Below are 20,578 nucleotides of genomic sequence, written 5' to 3'. Positions count from 1 at the left end.
TAGTTTGCTTCCTAAATATTTTAAAATTTGGAATATTAATTCCTATTCAGAGAAATTTTGAGAAATTAGATAATTTGAAATCATTAAACTCAGATTTAAAGTATATTTTTTTAATATGAAAAATTCATCATACAGTCGACCCCCCTATAATTACAGTCCCTATAGTTACGATTCCTATAAAACTACGAAAAAATTGCTACCGGTATCCGTAAAAAATAGTAAAAGTTCCCTATAAACACGTCAAACGTCATCGGGCAGCCGAACTACTTTCCCGCCGTCCGTAGCGCCACGCTACGGAGAGATTTCTATCGTCTGGACAGTATTATATAAATTATATATAAATTAGGTACTGTACATATAATTATATATTAATTATATATAAATTAGGTACTGTATATATAATTATATATTAACTTATTGTAACTTTGTTATAATTAAATATATAATTTCCGCCGTCTAGCGTGGCGCCACGCTACGGAGATTTTTACGCTAACTATCGTCTGTCAGTATGTAAATTAGGTACCGTAAGTCTAATACAGTACTGTAATTTTATACATTTCTTGTGAAAGAAACATTTCTTATTCAACGGCGATTAAAATTATTTATATTAATGATGTCTCCGAAGTTCTACGAAGTTTTCACAGAAAAATAAGTTGTTAGAAATCGGCCGCTCTTTGCTGAGCTGTTCCGCGACGAAAACAATGTTGAGCAATGGCAATGTCGAATGGTGACACTCGGTAAGTAATCCTACAATTTTTTGTTTATAGCGTAGTTTATACGGATTATTCCCAAAAAATATATACGTATTTTGGAAATGTTGAGTCGGATTAGTCTAGAATCGATTAATTTTATGGAAGAAAATCTTTCAAACAGCCGTAGTCCGTAAACTTGATACGTGTCGGGTTGTGATTGGAAGGATTCGTAAGAAAGCGGATTCCTAGAGAATGGAACGTATCTCTATCTTATAGGGGGGTTGACTGTAGATTATTTTATTCATTTTTAATCCTTTGACTAAGATTAAAAATTTCATGTGGGTATTAAGTGGAATGTGCTATTATATTTAAATATAACCATATTCTATTATATTAAAATATAATAGAATATGTTATATAATGAATGCTGCTGTTTTGGTAATTGGTACTTCCATTTCATGTTATTGGTAGTTTCAGTTGGTAAGTGGTTGTAGAATTTAATGGTGTAATGTATTGGAATACTGAACAATATAATTTTTTGCTTAGTTACTTGACAATATCTATTATATTTAATGACTTCATCATTTATATACTTATTTATTATTGCTGTTGTTAGCAGATTGTTCTACTCTTGATACTGGTGCATAGCACTGTGATGGACCAAAGATCAAGACATAGCAATTTCATAATCATAAAAAGCTGTTATTTTGTTTGTGCTATTCATTTAAGTAATAAGTCAGTCAGGAAATTCTTAAATACAGTTTTCATATAGCTGCTTTCTGTAATGCTACATACAGTATGTGCTGTTATTAAGACCAAATGTTTCTAGATTTTTATATAGTGTAATTGATTGATGCCTATATATGACTACAGACATATGTAGCCTCTCCATTCTCTACAGGTACTTTGTTTCATGGGAAAATTCTGAATATTTACTAATTTTTATGATGTGTATAAATATTTTGTATGTTAGGGATGCTCAAAATACATATGTCTGTATGTGGTTTTGTCAGTGAATGTTATGTTTGGTCTTTTGTGATAGATTGTTTACTTTGATTATGGATTTATCACTTAGTTAAAGGGAAGTAATTTTGCCAAAACCCACATTAATGTACATAGCAGAGAAGGAAAGGGTTAAAAGTGGCTCAAAATGGTACATGTAATTAATGGAAACTTTTTATTAATAATGCTGTCCTCCCTTCAATACTGGATACTTTGGGCAGTGAAACCATTCTTAAAAATAACAATTTTCAAGAATGGTTAATATATTTATTTCAATTTTATCTTTAATTTTTAAGATACAACTGATACAACTATAAGATAATTTGTCACCTGGAAAGAGAGTTTATATTCTTTGTCCCTCATGAGATAGATTTGCAATAGTGAAAATATCAGAAATATCTGATAATTTTCTGCAATTTTTCTTTCTCTATTTAGAATGAATTTGATTGATACAAATTTTTCAATTTTTGTGTTTTGCCAATTTTATAATCATAAAATTATGGTAATAATTTTATGATTATAAAATTATTACCATAATTTTATGATTATAAAATTGGCAAAACACAAAAATTGAAAAATTTGTATCAATCAAATTCATTCTAAATAGAGAAAGAAAAATTGCAGAAAATTATCAGATATTTCTGATATTTTCACTATTGCAAATTAAATTTTATAATCATAAAATTATTACCATAATTTTATGATTATAAAATTGGCAAAACACAAAAATTGAAAAATTTGTATCAATCAAATTCATTCTAAATAGAGAAAGAAAAATTGCAGAAAATTATCAGATATTTCTGATATTTTCACTATTGCAAATTAAATTTTATAATCATAAAATTATTACCATAATTTTATGATTATAAAATTTGGTAATATTACCATAGAAAGGGTAAATTATTACCCTTTCTATTGTAATAATTTACATGAAATGCATGCATTTACTCAGACATTTTAATGTGTGGTATTCAGATTTATAAGTGATCTTTTAAGAAAAAAAATTAACTTCTTACATGTTATGAGATTTTGTCCATCAATATTCATAATAAATATCAATTTTTTCCCCTCTGAAAAGAAACTGATTTTGAAAAGATCTTACAAAATTATATTTAGCAATAGCATTAAGTATTTTTATACACATCACATCTATGTATAAAGATCTAGTGATGCTGACATAGGATCTTGATTTTTTTTTATTAATGCAAAATATGTTTTTTATTAGAATATATAAGAAAAAACTTTTAATTGTTACATTCTATTTTCAGCTTTCGTCGCATATTTTCACCTTTTGCTGCTCAGGAAGAACAACCATTGCCATTGGCATATTTTGCACCCCGTAGAGCTTCTGCTGGAATTATTTAACATTTTATTTCCAAAGACATCTTTAATATTTTTTAAATTGTTTTAATTGTTAATATTTAAAACACACAAATTTCAGACTTATTTAAATTATTAAAATATTTATTCGTTGGAAAAAAAATGTTCTTAAACATTTTTTTTGTAATCATTTATTGATGTCTTTGGGAATAAGAATCCTCAATGCATTTTAGAATGAATTTCAAAATTCAAATATTTATTTTTTTATGTTTGTTTTGTTACACTATAGAAATGGACTATCTTTTTTGGCTATAATGTATTTGTAATTTAATAATAGTTATTTTTAAAATAAGAACTAGAAAGACCTATTGGCATTGAGGATTTTACATTTAATTCTACTTTAACATTTAATATTTTTATACAATATATCCATAATAAACATATATATCATTTTAGAAATATATTACAACTACTTAATCAAATTATAGTGCCAAAACCCCATTTTGAATTACCAAAGATATTTTTATCATACCAAAAAGATAAACTCTGAAATTTATTTTTATATTGTTGTTTAATATGTAATTTTGAAATTATATAGTTAATGTATAGGACTATTGTAAAAGAAAAAAATCTGGAAAATATACCATATTATTTCATATTTTACGTATACTTATATGTAAAAATGTAATGGCTTAATGCTGCCTAATTTAATATCTCAGATAGTAACAATCTTATATGTTTCATGAGATATTTACATAATTCCTATATGATTAAAAAGAATAATCTTTCTCATATGAAACAAGTAGATTTATTCTTTTTACACATTTTATCTAGTCATGTATATATAATAAATTGGTTAATTTCTACCAAAATCAAAAAGTATTATAAAAAATTAATATTTATAGATAAATGTATTTTAATATAATTATTTTCTTGTTATAAATTATGAATTTTAGTAATAGTTTTATCGTTATAATTAATTAACTTAATTATATGTAAACTATAAAGAAATTTATATTTACCAAAGATATATAATATATAGTTAAATTATATTTTAAATCAGACAGATTATTTAATTTATAATTTTTGAGTTTAGGTAGATATTTGCTGTTGTTTACAGGATTGGATATCACATTTAAAATTGAATATTATTTAAAGTGTGAAAAACTTGTTACATTCATTAAATTTATTTTAAAGTAAAAATTGCATTTTTATCCTATTTAAATTAAAAACTTAGCACCTACATTCATATGATTCGGTTACTTTACAATAATTGGTGACATTGTCTCAAAAAGGTAATTCTTAATATATTAATTGTAACATCAATTCTATAGCAAAGGTTGATAAAAATAAATTTTTAATATATGTAATTGTATTAAATTTTGAAATTGTAATTGTTTTTAATAATAATGAATTTGTTCTTTAAAAGGAATAAACAGAAAGTATCATTTATTTGTTTTTGAAATGTTTTTGAGTTTGATTTAACAGAAAACATTAATATTTTAAATTGGTTCGAAATGTTTGGAATGTTGTCATAGAAAATACAAATTGAGATCAAGCTAATAATTTTAGAACATTATAAAGTTTTCTCATTATAATAACATTTTATCTAGTTTTAAAGTTAGTCAGACATTATGACTGTAAATGCTTTTGTAAAATGGCATTTTATATCTGAAAATTATATTTAGAAACATCATCCATATGCAAACTATTTTTTAATATAATTTTCATAAAATAACTTGAAACAACAGAAAATGAACCAAATTGAGTCCATATTAACAAGACAATATCTGAAATCGAGACCAACTGTTGGACCAAACAGAATTTTTAATTTTTCCCAACAGAAAATCAGGAGATGTACAGTACAGTACAGTACAATAAAAGTTTGCAATTGTTAGCTAAAAATATAATTTTAAATGGTTTTTTTAACTTGTATATAAAAAGAAATTTAAGAGAGAACTTATCCACTTGCATTTATTTCAACAATACACAAATTCACCTCAAATAATTTAATTGTGAAAAACGACAATCCTGTTACCATGCTGTCATTGAACAGGAATTTTCAGTGTAATAATATTTAAATTCAATTTTTCAAATAAAAATATTAAATATTTCTTTAGGTTTGAAATACATTACATTTATTTACACTAAATCTATAAAACATATAATAGACTGTTTCAGAAAACATTTACATAAAACTCAAAAAACTTAATTTGTCATTAGTGCTAAGCTAATATTTTACGACGAATAAATGGTTTTGGGCGAGCGCACAATACTTTGGTCCAAACGTTTTGTTTCTTATGTTTCTTCTGATTTTCGTACTTTGTGAAAATTTTTATAGCGGCATCTTCCAGAAAATTGAATATAGCGAAAAGCGAGATTCCCAGCCACATTCCCAAATACCCACCAATGAAACTAAACACTTCGATAATCTAGAAAAGCAAAAATAATTATATATATAGTTGTTTTGTATTTCTTTAAATTTTTATAAAAGTTTTTAAAACAGTTAAGCAACTCACCTCATATTTTGGTAAGTATTGATATAACAAAAATTCCGGTCGTTCCACAGAAAATATCAAAATAATGCATCTATTCCTGCAATTGTATTAAAGTAGAAATATGATAAAACTTTCAATTTTTATAAAGGATAGAGACATTTTGTCTAGTGTTAATTTCTGAAAATAATTTGTTAAAGATACTAAGTAATTGCATAATTGAACACGACAGATAAAATTTTAACTCTATTCTATTTAAACTCTGGTGAACACGGAGTAGGAGAATCAACAGGTAATAGGCCAAATCACACTTCGATGACGATCCGATAAATGTGGTAGTAAGGCCGATTTGAATAGCCTGGTTAGAGTTTAAATTGGCTTAGTAATTTTCACAAGTGATTTGGTGAGCTAAGTCCGATTTCGTTCTCCACCATTGGCAGCCTTCATTGGCCCGCATTTTGAACATAGTTTCTAATAGTTCTATTTTCCATAAGCTTATCATCATCGACTGGGATTAAGTCTCTGAAAATAACTTTAATTGTACAATACTACATTGAAACAATAAAAAACGGAGGACAGTGGGAATTTATAGGTTACAATTTTTTCAAATTTCAGCTCAATTATCTATTATATTGTTTCTCTTTATGATGTATTATACCTCAGATTACTGTTTCAGCTTCTAACGAATGTTTATCAAATACCAGGCATCTCTTTATCGAATATTTTTTTTAGAATAGTGAAATATAATTGTTTTTGATATATTGAAACTGTCAGCCATTGAAAAATATATGACATAAACACGCACGTACTGCAGGGCTGCATAGCCTAGAAGCTCTTCACCAATCAAACACATACATTAGAGTGGTCCATGCTTAATTAAATAGCGAAAAAAAAACTTTTCAAGTGGAAGTCACGCCACGCCACCCTTTGTTTTGTCAATCTGCCGGATGGCCGAGCGGTCAAGGTGGACCCGCTCTGGGGCGGTCAAGGTGGACCCGCTCTGGGGCCACCTTGACCGCTCGGCCCCAGAGCGGTAGGCTTGACCGCTCTGGGGGACCCGGGTTCGAATCCGAACGGATCGAAAAATTCCCAGGAATTTTTCGGGGGGTGGTCCATTCGGATATGTCGGGCCCCGTCCCTCACCACCCCGCAGCCCCATTGTGGGCCTGTCCGAACCCATAATGGGCTTGAAAAAAGAGGCCCTCTTAGTGCCTACAGGGCGGAAAGAGTTAAAAAAAAAACCTTGTTTTGTTACACCTAATAAAATTTCAGCCCCCTATCTTATATACAAGGGAGTGCTCATCGACTGTGAAATATCTGAATTTTATGAAAAAATCCTTAATTAAGTAAAAAACGTAAACTATGTATCAAAAGTAAGTTTTTTTTATTCAAATATAGTATTTAAACACACAAAATATTATAAATAAAGTAATACTTAAAACAATATTACAGTTTTTTTTCTCAACCTAAAACTAAGTTCGTTAGCACTTTTTTGGATGTTTCAGTAGAAACGATCTTTCTGTTCTGTTCAACGACATGAAGTAAAAATTGTTTTTATTCCTCATTCTTAGTGAATATCGTATTGTAATCTTCAAATTGTTTTACACCCCTCTCCGCAGTGTCGTTAACTACACGCAAGTTTCTTATGCAACTTTTGCCTTGAAGGTAATCAACATTGTCACTCCAAGTCTCAGGAGATAATTGCAAGAAAGAGTCTTTGATGGTAAAGCAACCACAAAATTATCATCTTGCTTATCTTTTAAAGTGCTATCGGCATTAGAAGTGCTACTGAAGCTGAAATCAAGTTCTACCTGATAGTTCTTGACTTGACACTACCAACGTTGAAGCATTACTTTTAGCGGCCTTTTCTCTTAATTCTTCAGCTCTTTGTTTTCATTTTAGAGAACGTTCTTTGGTCTTTTCCAGCTTCTTGTCAATCGATGTCATAATCATCTTACGCTCACCTCTTTGATCTATAAGAAACTCTGTCTTCCGCAATTTTGATTGAGTTCATGGCGTTTGTATGGGCAATATTAAAAAGTTTGTCTAGCTCTTCTGTAAACAAATGCTCTCTCTTTTTCTGTGCTTCCGAATCTCTTGTTTTATTTTTCTTTAAAAGCTGCCATTTCTTATGAATTTTTATAAGTTTTTCAACGCAGTGATTTGGTTGTCTGGTCGGAATACCAAATTTGCTCCACACCTCTATGACTTCTTGAATGAGCATATGCGCAGAATATTTTCACATTTTTTGATTCATTTAATGTGTTGTGATAACGAAGTAGAACTTGCCGAAGAGTTGGAAGTTGGTTAATCTTTACCAATGGCTCAAGATCCTGACATCCAAGTAGAAAAATGTCATCTTTTATCGAGTTGATGAACTCATTTTAATGCACTGATTCACTCAGTCTAGTAAATAAGTACCAAAGTTTCTTACGTTCGTCTATAAAACTCTTTATCAGTTGTATTTAAAAGTAGATTCGATTAATTTAACACGAAACTGACCTGTAACAAAAAATCAAGATCAAGCATTTTTTACAATTTCAAAAACAGCACTCGATTGAGTGGCCCTCTTCCACTAAAGTTAGCCAACTGAAATTATACAATGTTATTGCTATGGATACATATTACAAATTTACGGGGTGGTGGCCAAACTGAAAAACAAACAAAAAAAAAAAAATTCATGGACCACCCTAACATACATATTTAAATTTTTTTTTAATACAAGATATAAAAGTTAAAATGTGTAAAATAGACATCTTAAAATATCAATAATAATAAAATCCTTTTATTTCTCGAAATCTTTAGAAGTTATTTCTTTCATATGAACCATCTGTTATTAAAATAGATCAGTGGTTCCCAATTAGTTTTTCCTGCTGCGTACCCACTTCAAGAAAGAGCTCAAACTCGCGTACCCCTTATAGCAGAAATTCATATTAATCCATATTAATACTGTATTATAAATTCGAAGGTAATTCTGTCTGTCACCTTTTCACGTCTAAACCGCTGAACAGGTTTTAATAAAATTTGGCACAGGATTACATGTTGGAGATGGACATAAGCTACATTTTACTGCGAGAAAATTCTATATAATGCGGGCGAAGCTGTGGGTAGACAGTTAGTGATAAATAGAATAAGTTTTTTTTACATTTATTACCTTTAAAATACTGTTCTAATAATAATGAAAATAACATGTTATTTAATTTTAATGTGACAAATGTGCACGATTTTCTTTGCACAACTTTGTAAAATCTGGTTGCTTTTTGCAGTGCCGTAACTAGCCATTCCTGTGCCCTGTGCAGGAATTTTCATTTAGGCCCCTTAATTAATTAGGTTTGGGAAAGTAATAAAACAAATACATGCATTTTGGGCCCCTCTTCCAAGTGGGCTCTGTGCGGGTGCATCTATTGCACCTGCCTAGTTACGGCACTGGCTTTTTGATCAGCTTCAGTCTCAAGTCATCTTCGAATTGAAGATGTTTAGTTTTCATGTTTGTCATGGCCGAAAATACGCTCTCGAAGAGGTATGTTGTACAAAATAGTAGTAAATATTTTATTGCCGCTTCGCTTACATGATAATAATGATAATTGTACAATTAACACAACTTGTGTTAATTGTACAATTTTTGTTTCTTGCGTAATCTAGGTCACAAATGCATTTTTTTGATGAAATTTCGAGAATATTTTTAGTTATAAATAAACGAATTTGCGCATTCGACATCATGTTGTAAATTGCCGAATTTTTGATGGTCCCCCATTATTTTTTTGATTGCTTTATCTCATGCATTTAAGTTTTAATTCGACCGATTTTAGATTGCCGCGCGTACCCCTTTATGCAATTTCGCGTACCCCCAGGGGTACACGTACCACTAATTGGGAACCATGGAAATAGATTATTTATTTATTGTTTTAATATAACTGCAGTATTTAGATATTTTAAGATTTTGATTGCATTTTATTTTTTTAATTTTCAATGTTTAAGAAAAGTATTAGCGAAAGCAATGTTAATTTTTTTTTTTCGTTTAAAAATCATTTTATATAAAATCTTTTTAAATTTATTTAAATTTTGTAAACAATTTTAAACAGTTTATTTTCTGGCGTTAGTTTCTAAAAATGTAATCATATTATTGTATATACGAATGAGAAACTACAAAATACTTGAAATGATTTCTAATTATTTACAATATTTCTTTAATGTTGTACAACACTCTTTCAACAAGTTGTTCGAAATATTTTGAAAATTATAAAAATGCAACATACGAGATATATTTAATAAAGAAAATTCTATACTTGTAAGTATTGATAGAAGTTTATAAACTGAAGTGTAAAGATCATAGATATTGTATACTGTGTACGATCATACTATTACATTATTAATTTCGGATCAGAGTTCTTACACAATATATTTTAATATTTTGTTGCTTCCCAAAAATAATAATGGTTTTTACGATTATACATATCTTGTGATCTAATTATGTAATGTTCGAGGATATGTAAATCGAATATAATTTAATAATAGTAACAGTGTCATTGTTTTAAATAGTATTTAATCTGTCATATAATCGTCCTAACAAAGTGGGAAAATCATACGATCAAGCAATGTAATTTCCTGATAAAATTTAATTTTATTAATCCTGGATTAGAACGATCTTACACAATAAAATGTATCTATGATTTTTCTTATATAACGTAAAGATTAATATTTACCTTAAAGTATTGTAAACATTTTGAGGATAAAATTCTTTGTACTGAAAATGAATGTAGGCTATATAATACATATCAAATTTCGATTATAATTATTGTTAGTTCATTAGAATTATTTAAATCTCACTTACAATACGAAGTAAATCATCAGGAATCCTTTTGTGAGTCACACTTACTTTAAAACTGTGCGATCTAATATCAAATATTCCAAAATAATATTAGAACATACAAAATATTGTTTTTATTAAAACACTTACTTACATGCATTCTTGCCGGCACGAAGAATAACACGCTTCCAAATCTAATTTACTTACGCATGTGTCATCTAAAATAAGTATCAAAAAATGTATGAAATTTATATAGCAAACAATGTAAATAATTTATTATAAAAATTTTACTATTTATATACAAATAAATTCTACCTGAATGACAAAATGGAAAATTATGGGGATAGATGATCCGTTTTTGGACACAACCACAATTAGTCGAAGTTTTAGTTAATTTACAATGATGAACACACATCTATTAAAATATTATAAACAATTTTTATTATATACAGCTAGTATTGTAATTGTAAATTGTATATGTGACTAAATTGATTAAGTATTTGATTACATTATTTAATTTTTAAAACTCTGATGTAAAAACCGAAATGTTTTAATATTTGTATTATTGATAGGACGGACGATATCAAAATTTTTTCCGATTTTTTAGAACGCTTTCTAAAGTTTATTTTAGTTTTAAAAAAATTAATGATTTACATTACGAGCGCGGAATATTCATTAATAAATAAATATCAAGCTTAAGAATGATTCTGGATTTCCCAATCTTTCGAAAGAAACCTGAAAATTCTCCATTTATATGTCGATGTCGATGTGCATGCTTTTTATTGTACTACAAAATAAATCTGTAATCTCATTTCAGATAAAGTTAATATTGCAACACCACTCAAAATTTCCTTTTACTCAAAGAACTATCCCTTCAAGTCACTCTATTTCCTCTGAAATGGGTACAGTTAGTATTGATCAAGTGCAATCGCTCATTGCACCGACTGTAAGAAAGAAAAAAGTTCATAATGACAAACGTCACCTCGTGTATGAGACGTCGCGTAATATCTGCTTTGTCGACATGAAAGTTTTCAATAAAATAATATATATTTAATTGTTAATATCGTAATAAAATTTTTTAATCTTCTACTGAAACAAATAATAAATTTTCTCATTAAATTTTGAAGAACAATTTTAAGAATCGGAAGTTATGAGATTTTTCCTGATTCGGATTAATCGCCTATCATTAATTTGTATATTGTTGAACTATATTCTATATATCATTCGGAGCTAATTTTTTTTTTCATTTTAACAATATGATTTTTTTAAAATTTGGTTACTTTTATGCCGAACCGTTACAGTTTGAGTCTCGTGAAAATTGGCTTTAGATTCAACATCTAGAAACTTGCATATTTTTATGCTATGCTTATTAATATATTTGAATGTAAGTAACACATTCCCTACTGAGATTAGCCTATGCAGTTATTTTTATTCGTGCCTTGTTTAGAGCTGCTTCAATATTTGTGTCCCTTCTTGATAAGCAAAAAACATTTTAATTTTAGTACAAATATTAAATTTGTTTATAAATAAAGAGTAAGATCTGAAAAAACAAATAGATAAAATATAATTTTATATGCAAGCATTTTTATCGAAAATTGGAAAAATTCTGCGCCCCACAAACTGTTCCGCACTCCACAATTTGCGCACCACTTTTTTATACTAAATTACCATTTTTATGTAAATCGAGAAAAAAGATTTTTGGTTTTTTATTGGTTTTTGTTCATTTAAAAGAATTTGCTTTATGTTCTAATCTTCTAAAAGGCACTTAAAAATTATAACTGGTTAGGCCATAGACTTCATTTTGTATATTCTTTTTATAAATAATACATTAGTATTTTATATCATAAGGTATCAAAGTATAAAATTACCTCCCATGTAAAAGGTCCCGTTATGTTTTTCTCTTTCCATATTTTCAAGTAATCTCTGCAGTTTGTACGATAAGGCGATTGTAAAGATAATTTCTCTTCCTGTAAAATAAACCATTCTAGAAGAGAGTTCATTTTATGTTAATTTTCAAATAGCTTTGTAAATTAAAAATATTTATTTACCATAAATAAATCGACATAATAAATATTTCCAGGTTGAAGTTTAAAACCCCTTATAAACGGATTAAGTACTTTAAAAGGAGAATGAACTGCGAGATAACCTTCGGCGGATGAAGATAAGTCTAAATACTCCTCGGGCTCTAAATCTAGAAACAACTTCATAATTTTTCTTTCTTCTGAAAAATAATGAATTTCAGAATATATTTCGTATTTAACTTATGAAAATGGAAAATTACGCAAATATTTAAGAATGTGTAGCAGCTTATAAAGAAAAAGTTTCCGCTATCATAATTTTAAGTTTTAAATATAAAATTATTCTACCAGTTCACAGAGAAAACTAAATAGTAAACTATGCTTAATTGGTAGATATTTTTTAGATAAATATCATTCAATATCCACGATGGGTATGATAAAAAGCTCTATTAATACCTACAGAGCGAAAAGTGTTTTTAAAAATTAAACAACGAGTCATCATTGTAAAGAAATTAGGAAAAAAATTATTAAAACTGAATTATTAATTACCTGTTTGAAGTGATATGTGAACGAAATCAAAATTCGAATTTTCTACAACAGAATTTAGAGCATAGCAATTCCTTGGACAAGTTATTCCTTCGGATAACGATATTCTAATATAATTAAATTTCCTAAAAGAAGAAAAACTTCTGTTATAGCTCTAACAGAAAATCGAAAAATATTTCAATGAAACTAAATATTGTTAAATAGAATATTATATAATTAAATATTATTCAAATTTTCATGTGTATCAAAATCAGCGGGGAAAAATATTTGAACATTTAATTTATATATCATAGTAATTTCTAACTTTTAATAATCTGTGAATGAAAGAGTCCACTTAACAGAGCACCAAATAAAGTGAGTGAAAGAGTATTCTGTGGACGAGTATTCTCTTTCACTCGCTTAAAATAATACTCTTTCACATTCTTTGTTGTAATGTATGCCAACAAGCGTTTCTTGCTTTAAAAAAAAAAAAAAACAGTTTCAAGTGTCTCAGCATGTTGAAATGCTCTCACATCGGCGCAACTTGAAGTTACTAAACGAGCTAAAACTGCAATTGATGACATGTAAATTCTAATTGCACTGAAACTAATTTTCTTATAGTTTATATCAGTCGGGAACGAAACATTACTATCAACTTCGATACTAAAACTAAATTTAGTTCCTAACTTAATAATAGCATTAGTTCACTTCCCATCATTTGTACAGTGCTATAAACAAAAATATAACAGTAGATCAGTGATGTAAGTACAGGACGATGGAAACTAGGTTAATATAGTCATTCTCAAAATATATATCTACCGTATATATGTAAAATACTTAGTTTAAAATCGTCATGACACTTTTTTCCGTAACGAAAGGAAGAAAAAAAATAGAAAGGCGTCACCAGGAATCGAAGAATCGTCACAAAATTTTTGTTATGAATAGTCCATATCGGAAATAAGGAGAAAGCGAGCGGAGGAGGAATTTATTTTTATACTAAAAAGCCCACTAGTATAAAAATAAATTCAATGATAACGGATTATAAATTAGTTTGTTGGGTTGCAATTTGAAAAAATTGTAGATATAAATTCCGTCATCCGTCTCTTTAGAATGGAGTTAGATGGATGAAAGCGGAGACCAGATATGGAAAGTTTAGAGACAGGAGGTTCCGATTAACTATATACGAACTTCTGATGAAAACTGGAAGTCACATTATTTCAAGTCAAAACTTTTCCCTTGAAAGGAGTTAATAGATAACTGGCACGACTCTATTGTTAAAGGAAAAGTATGATGTACAGGGGTAAGACAGTACTAATTTAAGGTGAAATGCGTATATTTTAAGTTAAATAAATTTAAAAAATATGATTTAACATTGTCACAATAAATAATTGCTCGTTGTTTAATCGGTTTCCTGGTGGATTCTTTAGTGATAACCATAAATTTTGCTGGAAGAAACTAATCACAGTGAACAACACGCCAGTAGTTGACTATGCAAACTTTATTATACCAGGAAATACATTTCGGGTCTTCTGCCTCTCCTCTGTCTTTTATTACATATTTACTTAATTAAACAATAAATGTTATATATTTCATACACATAACACTGAATGCGTAATATATTTGTTGAATATTTAAATACAGTAAATTATCTTCGAATATTTTTCAAATATATTAATGACCACTGGATGAATAAACTTTATATTGATAAACTAATAAGTGACATTAAAATAAAATTATGAATATTTCTCTGTGTAATTAGTTTCCTTTACAAAATTTATGCTTATCACTAAATGATTGGTTACATAGTACAAAAAATTATAAAATTCAGTAGAATATATATCGTAATTTTATTAGTAATTGAGTTGATTTTGTACCGCCTGCATGAAACATTATTCTAGTATGTTTTTGTGACGTCATAATATTCAAATCCCTCGTGTCACCTATCGTCGCTTGTTTATCCCCTCCCACCTAAACTATGTGATGCAATAGACGTTAGTAAGATGTGTTCGCAGACAAAAATACTGTACGTATGCATTTCCACCTATAAATTTTAGTGTACATTAATAGCGCTTTTAAATACATAATGCATATTTCAGACACTTTAATGTGCATATAACAGTACATATTTATGGCATTTTAACGTTTGTATGAGCCTATATTGCGATTTTAAACGCATATAAATCCAGCTCTTGGTTATAAGTTACGTAGAGATCATAAGATATACAGGGATAGAGAGATTCGAATACCATTAACAACCCCCTGAATAATCTTGTTACTTTGACAGTCTGGATAAGGTGGCATGATGCAGCGATCCCGAGGATGCTCTCTTAAGATGACTCGACTGTATTTTGAAACTGGTTCACTATTCATGAGGCATCCTTGTATTTTTTACATTTAACATTTTACATGAATAATTTAGTTGTATGACATACTTACTTTTCAACAAAATCATAGTTTTCACTATCAAGTATTTCAAATCTTGTAACAAGAGGAGTAATAGAATGACCATAAAGCTGCAACTCTGAGTGATTACATTTGTTAGATTCTAAAAAAACTTCTCGCTTAGCTGTCTATAATCATAAAACAGACATCATTAGAGCATAGTTAATATTATCGCAAATATTCATTCAAAATTTTAAAAATATCAATAGAAAATTTAGTTATTTTATCATTATGAATTTCCAAAAGTTTTATTAAATTTTGATTGTATTAAAAATAATTTTTATACGTAAATAGAAGAGCCGTTTCCACAAAGATGAGGATAATCAGAACAGAATTCCATCGAACTTTTTTCCTCACAGTTTTCGGGACGAGCTTTACAATATACACTTCTTCTAAGTCTAGATTTATACAGGTATAAAATAAAATATACGTTAAATTAGTTTTATATATTGTTTAATTAAAAATTTCTTAAGGTAATCTAATACCTATTATTATTGCACACGGTGATGCTAGGCATAGTCATGTTTAGTTTGTATTCAATTCGAATATCAACAACAGTTGGATATGTCCAATATATATTTAAAAAAGTCACACTTTGATAGAGAAATCCACCCAGACAAAGGAAAAACACAAAAATCTTGACGAAACTACGACAAAACTGAGTTTCATTTTTATTTTCAGTCATTAGCGATATTAAATTGTATTATTAATCCTGTATAGTAGATTAATATATTAAAAATTATAATAATCTAACTTAAAGCGGATTATAACAAAACTAAAATAAAATGTAACTTACAAAGTCTTCGTAGCTCTTTTCAAGCACCCGAAATAACAATATTGACGGAAAATAAAGTAATTGTGATATAACACAATCCAGTATGCCAAGCGACGTGATGATTCTGATGATCCTTTTGCGTGTTTATGTTATAGAAATGAAAATAAAAAATTTAATAATTTATGAATCCATTTTACAAGCTACTGATATGTTATAAATAAATAATTTTTCAATTATTTGTTGTATAGTTTTCGTTATAAAGGTAATTTTACATGGAAATGAAATACAAATACCAGAAATTTTATTAATGCTAATTTTATTACTTTTAATTATAAACTATTCATTTTACATGCGATATAGATTTAATGAAAATTTTCTCTCTGCATAACCATTTCTTGTGTGAAAAAATGCTTTTATCATAGTGAAAGATTCAAATGTCTTTTACATTTTATTGATTAATAGTTTTTCTTACAATAAAAATAAATTTCGCATAAGAAATTTTAATATAGGCCTAAATAAGTTATGAAAGTTTTATGATGACAACTCACGAATGAAATAATGAATAAGATTCTCCTGACATCTGAGTATTTTCATTACAGCCTCGGTATATCATCTAAAGGTTAGTATCGGGTAAGTTGAAACCTAAATTAAATTCAGTTAACTTTTTAATTAATTAATTATTCTCATATTGAAATTTGTAAATGTAGTATTATGAACTTTTATGAATCCGAAAATTATGGAATATTTTCTGCCAATGTTCCTCGTCGATTCGGGAAAATCAATAAACCAAGTTTTGGAAATACATTTGAGGTACCAAAATTACAAAATAAAAGAAGGCTGATCAAGACTTTAGTATTCTTTATCTGTCTTTCTGGTTGTTCGTATCAAACTGGAAGATTTTTAACTTTTTATTTTGCTTATCCAACATCCTTAAATATTATTGTCGAACATAAAGCTGAAATGCAACCACCTGGATTAACAGTGTGTAATTCTAACAGGTAATATTTTATAATGAATTTGTTTTACTTAAACTTTGAATGACTTATATAAAATTTCATTTAATTTTTAAGGTTTCGTCGGACAGAATTTTGCAAAATGTTTCCAGACAGATGTCAACATTCAGATAATACATTAATATGTAAACATTCTTATAATGAATCCTTATGCCACCAAAAGCAGACCGTTTTGGTAATTATGCAACAAGGATAAAAATATCGTTTAATGATTATAATTATAAAATTTATATCTATAAGTAATATTTTTAAATAGATGCCTAAAAAAAACAGTGATAAAGAATTTGAAAAGATCTGTAATCGAACGTTAAATATTCTTTTGGGTCATTTACCTTATCCTTTTGTCAAGCGAATAGAATTATTGCCCACAGATGATACTATACTGGTAGTGTACGTATTGAAAATATTATTAGTGTATTGTTATCATATAAACGCAATTTTAAAATTAAATTTACTTATACAGCAAGTCGTCACTTAACGTCTACGGTGAAAAGGTTGGCCAAAAGTCGAATTTTCGAAAGAGGTCGAGTCACGATTTAATCACTGTTTGGAACTCTACAATAAAAGATTTATTCGTCACCACTATTTATAATTAGTAGTCGATGTTCTATATTTCTCCAAAACTATAAAAATGCGAGTGATAGCTCTTAAAGCTTTAGGTCTCGGACATAATTTCGATTGAGGTTTGCCTCTAATATAAAATTGTGTGAACGAATGGTGCAAATAATAGTAATTATTCGACACAGATAGGTCCGTCGAATGCTTGTACCGGACCGAGATGAAACTGGCCCCTTTAATTAATCTTTAATATTTTAAACATAGTAGCTTTTCAAACTTATTTGAAAATATTTAAATTTTTCAGAAGCTATTACTATTGACTTTTTATACTTACTTTTGTTATATTTTTCAAGTTAGTTCCAGTCGAAATTAATATCGGACTCAAATCCTAGTCTTTTTTAAGTTTTAATTCCGAAAATTAAAACGAAATACTACGAAAATCGAGTCCAAGTCGAGTGATTACACTTAATTACATTATTTTGTCACATAATTTTATAATAGAAACAAATCTCAATCGAATTTATGTTCGAGACCTAAGGCTCGAACATAATTTAATATTGATAGTTTTGGAGAAATGTGGAACATCGACTACCAATTATAAATAGCAATGTCGAATAAATCCTTCATTGTGGAGTTCCAAATGGCGATTAAATACGATACGTATGCCACACATTTATTTAAATATTTCATATTAGAGAATTTTTGAGTCTTTATTTAAGTTTGGTGATGTTTTTGTGACCAGAAATATGTCGTTGGAACTCGACTCTTGTTTATATTAATTAGCTTATCGTAAAATTGATTTTGTTATACGTCGTTTCCAAGGATCTACCGACGACGTTAATTAAGCGAGGATTTGCTGTATACAAATTCCGTATGCAAGAAGTTCACTCTTGCAAATACGAGTGGTTTTGACTATTTAAACTATTAACATTTATTTTTACAGTAAGGAAAATTACACTGTTGTTCCAATGTCTGAAGGTGTAACTTGTCCGAGAAATTGTTATCTTTTAAATTCTCTGCTTCTCAATCCTTATAGAGAAATGACTAATATATCATTAAAAACAGGTAATTAGTGTAGAAAAAAATCAGATTTGTGTTTGAAATTAATTTTTTAAATAATTTGAATATTAAAATTTTAAATTCTTTAGAAGAGAGAAAAATAATGAAATTGTTCCTTGATTTGGAACCCGAAGAATATTTAAGACCAAATAATTCTATTGAAGGATTAGTACATCTGCATTCTCCCTTTGTCACTGAGAATCCTTATATCCATGGCTTCATCGTTAAACCAGGAAATATATATTATGTAGATATAAATATGGTAAAATATTACAATTTATTTTAAAAATAATGTTTATTTTTTTTATAATTTTAAATTTAAAAACAATTAGATTATATTTCCAGATAGAAAAGTTTACATTACCTCCTCCATACATCACAAATTGTCAAGATTATTTCGAAGAATGGAAAGCAAAAGAATCTGGACCATTGTCATGGGAGGTAATAAATATATTTACGCATTTTGTCTTTTAATTAAGTAATTCTAACAAATATATAATTACGTGTTATTAGATGTGTGTTCAGCATTGCAAAATGGTGAAAGCCCGATCTGAATGTGGATGCGTACCTAATAGAATAATGTATCCTCACGAAGAAAGATACTGTCTAGAACGTAAGATTTTATTTTATCAGTTTTTAAAAATTATTACTAACTTATTGTCATCTAATTCTTTAGGTGATAAAGAATGCATCAATAATGCGGATCTTCTAAACTGCTACGATAAGTGTAAAAAAAGCTGTTAGTAAGTATTTTAAAATTTTACAGCAAAATGGGAACTCTGGGACTGTTATCAAATTGCAAAATATTATGTAAGTTATATAATTTATACAACTTATATAATTAAAACAAGGATTGTCAATTATTTACGTGGGCAAATAGTAAGCATTTTAAAATTACAAAATTTTATAAATATTTGATAAAACAATTTAAAATTAATGCGTGATTATTTCTATGATTATCTTTAAATTGTCATGATTATCTTTTTTAAATTTTAAATTGAACTACTGTTTATAGTCAAAGAAAATTCCAGTATACAGTAGCATGGAAAGAAATTCCTCAGGATCTCTTACATTTTGTAAGTAATTTATTTTCATTTTTTAATAATATGTATATATAATATAATATAATTATATAATAATGTATACATAATGAGTTTATATCTTTAAATAAATCTGAAACAGCTTATTTAATATTTTTAGTACGAATATATATGGGAATTTCAAACGAAGAGAATGAAGTAAACTATTGCATTTTCATTTATATAAAACTTTAGAATTTATATAAAAAATAAATATATTAATATTTTTCTGTAATTCTTTGTTTTATTCTTAGAAAACGAGCAGTAATAATGATCATCACTTTGCGTGATCCAGAAACATTGACATATCGTAGTTCACCCGAATATGAGGTAACAATTTTCTTGATTTTAATTATTAATATTTAAATTCTAAGCATTAAGTTTATAATTTACAGACAATAGAATTATTCAGTTATCTGGGAGGATATACAGGAATGTGGTTAGGTATCTCACTTTTCACTATATATGAATTTTTGGAATCGAAGGTAATAAAATACCTCACCAAGAAAAAGAAAAATAAGAAAATTCTTTGCATGAATAAAAATAAGTTTTCACCTCCGACTAATTTTAACACTTATGGTTCATACAAACAGAAACCGAAGGTAATAAAACGTGTTGAAGTCACGCATCTATACTGATATTAAAAGAACTGCAACTACTTAAATAAATTATTATTTGTTAGAAAATATAAAATAAAATTTATATTTTATAATTTATTTATCAATTTTACCTACACTTTTACCTGTAACATATAACTAATTCATATATTTTATTCTTGTCGAAATGACAATTT

At 27.9% G+C, this 20,578-nt stretch overlaps 2 protein-coding genes and 1 long non-coding RNA gene across 3 annotated transcripts in view; 1 reads left to right on the top strand and 2 right to left on the bottom strand.

Annotated features, from left to right (window-relative positions):
• LOC111628583 (RILP-like protein 1) overlaps positions 1–3,606 on the top strand; it is a 28,150-nt gene extending 24,544 nt beyond the window's left edge. Inside the window, exon 7 of the mRNA XM_023372405.1 lies at positions 2,963–3,606. Within this exon, the coding sequence (XP_023228173.1) occupies positions 2,963–3,059 (97 nt within the window). The 3' untranslated portion in view covers positions 3,060–3,606. The remainder of the gene's footprint in view (positions 1–2,962) is intronic.
• Positions 3,607–4,556: 950 nt separating this feature from the next.
• LOC111628572 (amiloride-sensitive sodium channel subunit gamma-like) lies at positions 4,557–15,986 on the bottom strand. The gene is made up of 12 exons (XM_023372394.1): positions 15,787–15,986; positions 15,588–15,699; positions 15,296–15,429; positions 12,884–13,005; positions 12,365–12,537; positions 12,185–12,283; positions 10,632–10,731; positions 10,471–10,534; positions 10,341–10,401; positions 10,213–10,253; positions 5,534–5,609; positions 4,557–5,446 (listed from the first exon to the last, which is right to left on the bottom strand). The coding sequence occupies exons 1-12, from the start codon at positions 15,984–15,986 to the stop codon at positions 5,240–5,242; spliced, it is 1,389 nt and encodes a 462-aa protein (XP_023228162.1). The 3' UTR covers positions 4,557–5,239.
• Positions 10,360–10,679, bottom strand: LOC111628590. The gene is made up of 3 exons (XR_002757193.1): positions 10,632–10,679; positions 10,471–10,534; positions 10,360–10,401 (listed from the first exon to the last, which is right to left on the bottom strand). It is a non-coding gene; the product is annotated as an uncharacterized LOC111628590 (long non-coding RNA).
• Positions 15,987–20,578: the final 4,592 nt, after the last annotated feature.

This window comes from Centruroides sculpturatus, unplaced genomic scaffold, assembly GCF_000671375.1.
Source record: "Centruroides sculpturatus isolate CEXI.00-Female unplaced genomic scaffold, Cexi_2.0 scaffold403, whole genome shotgun sequence".
NCBI lineage: Eukaryota > Metazoa > Arthropoda > Arachnida > Scorpiones > Buthidae > Centruroides > Centruroides sculpturatus.
This window is presented reverse-complemented; position numbering and strand designations above follow the sequence as displayed.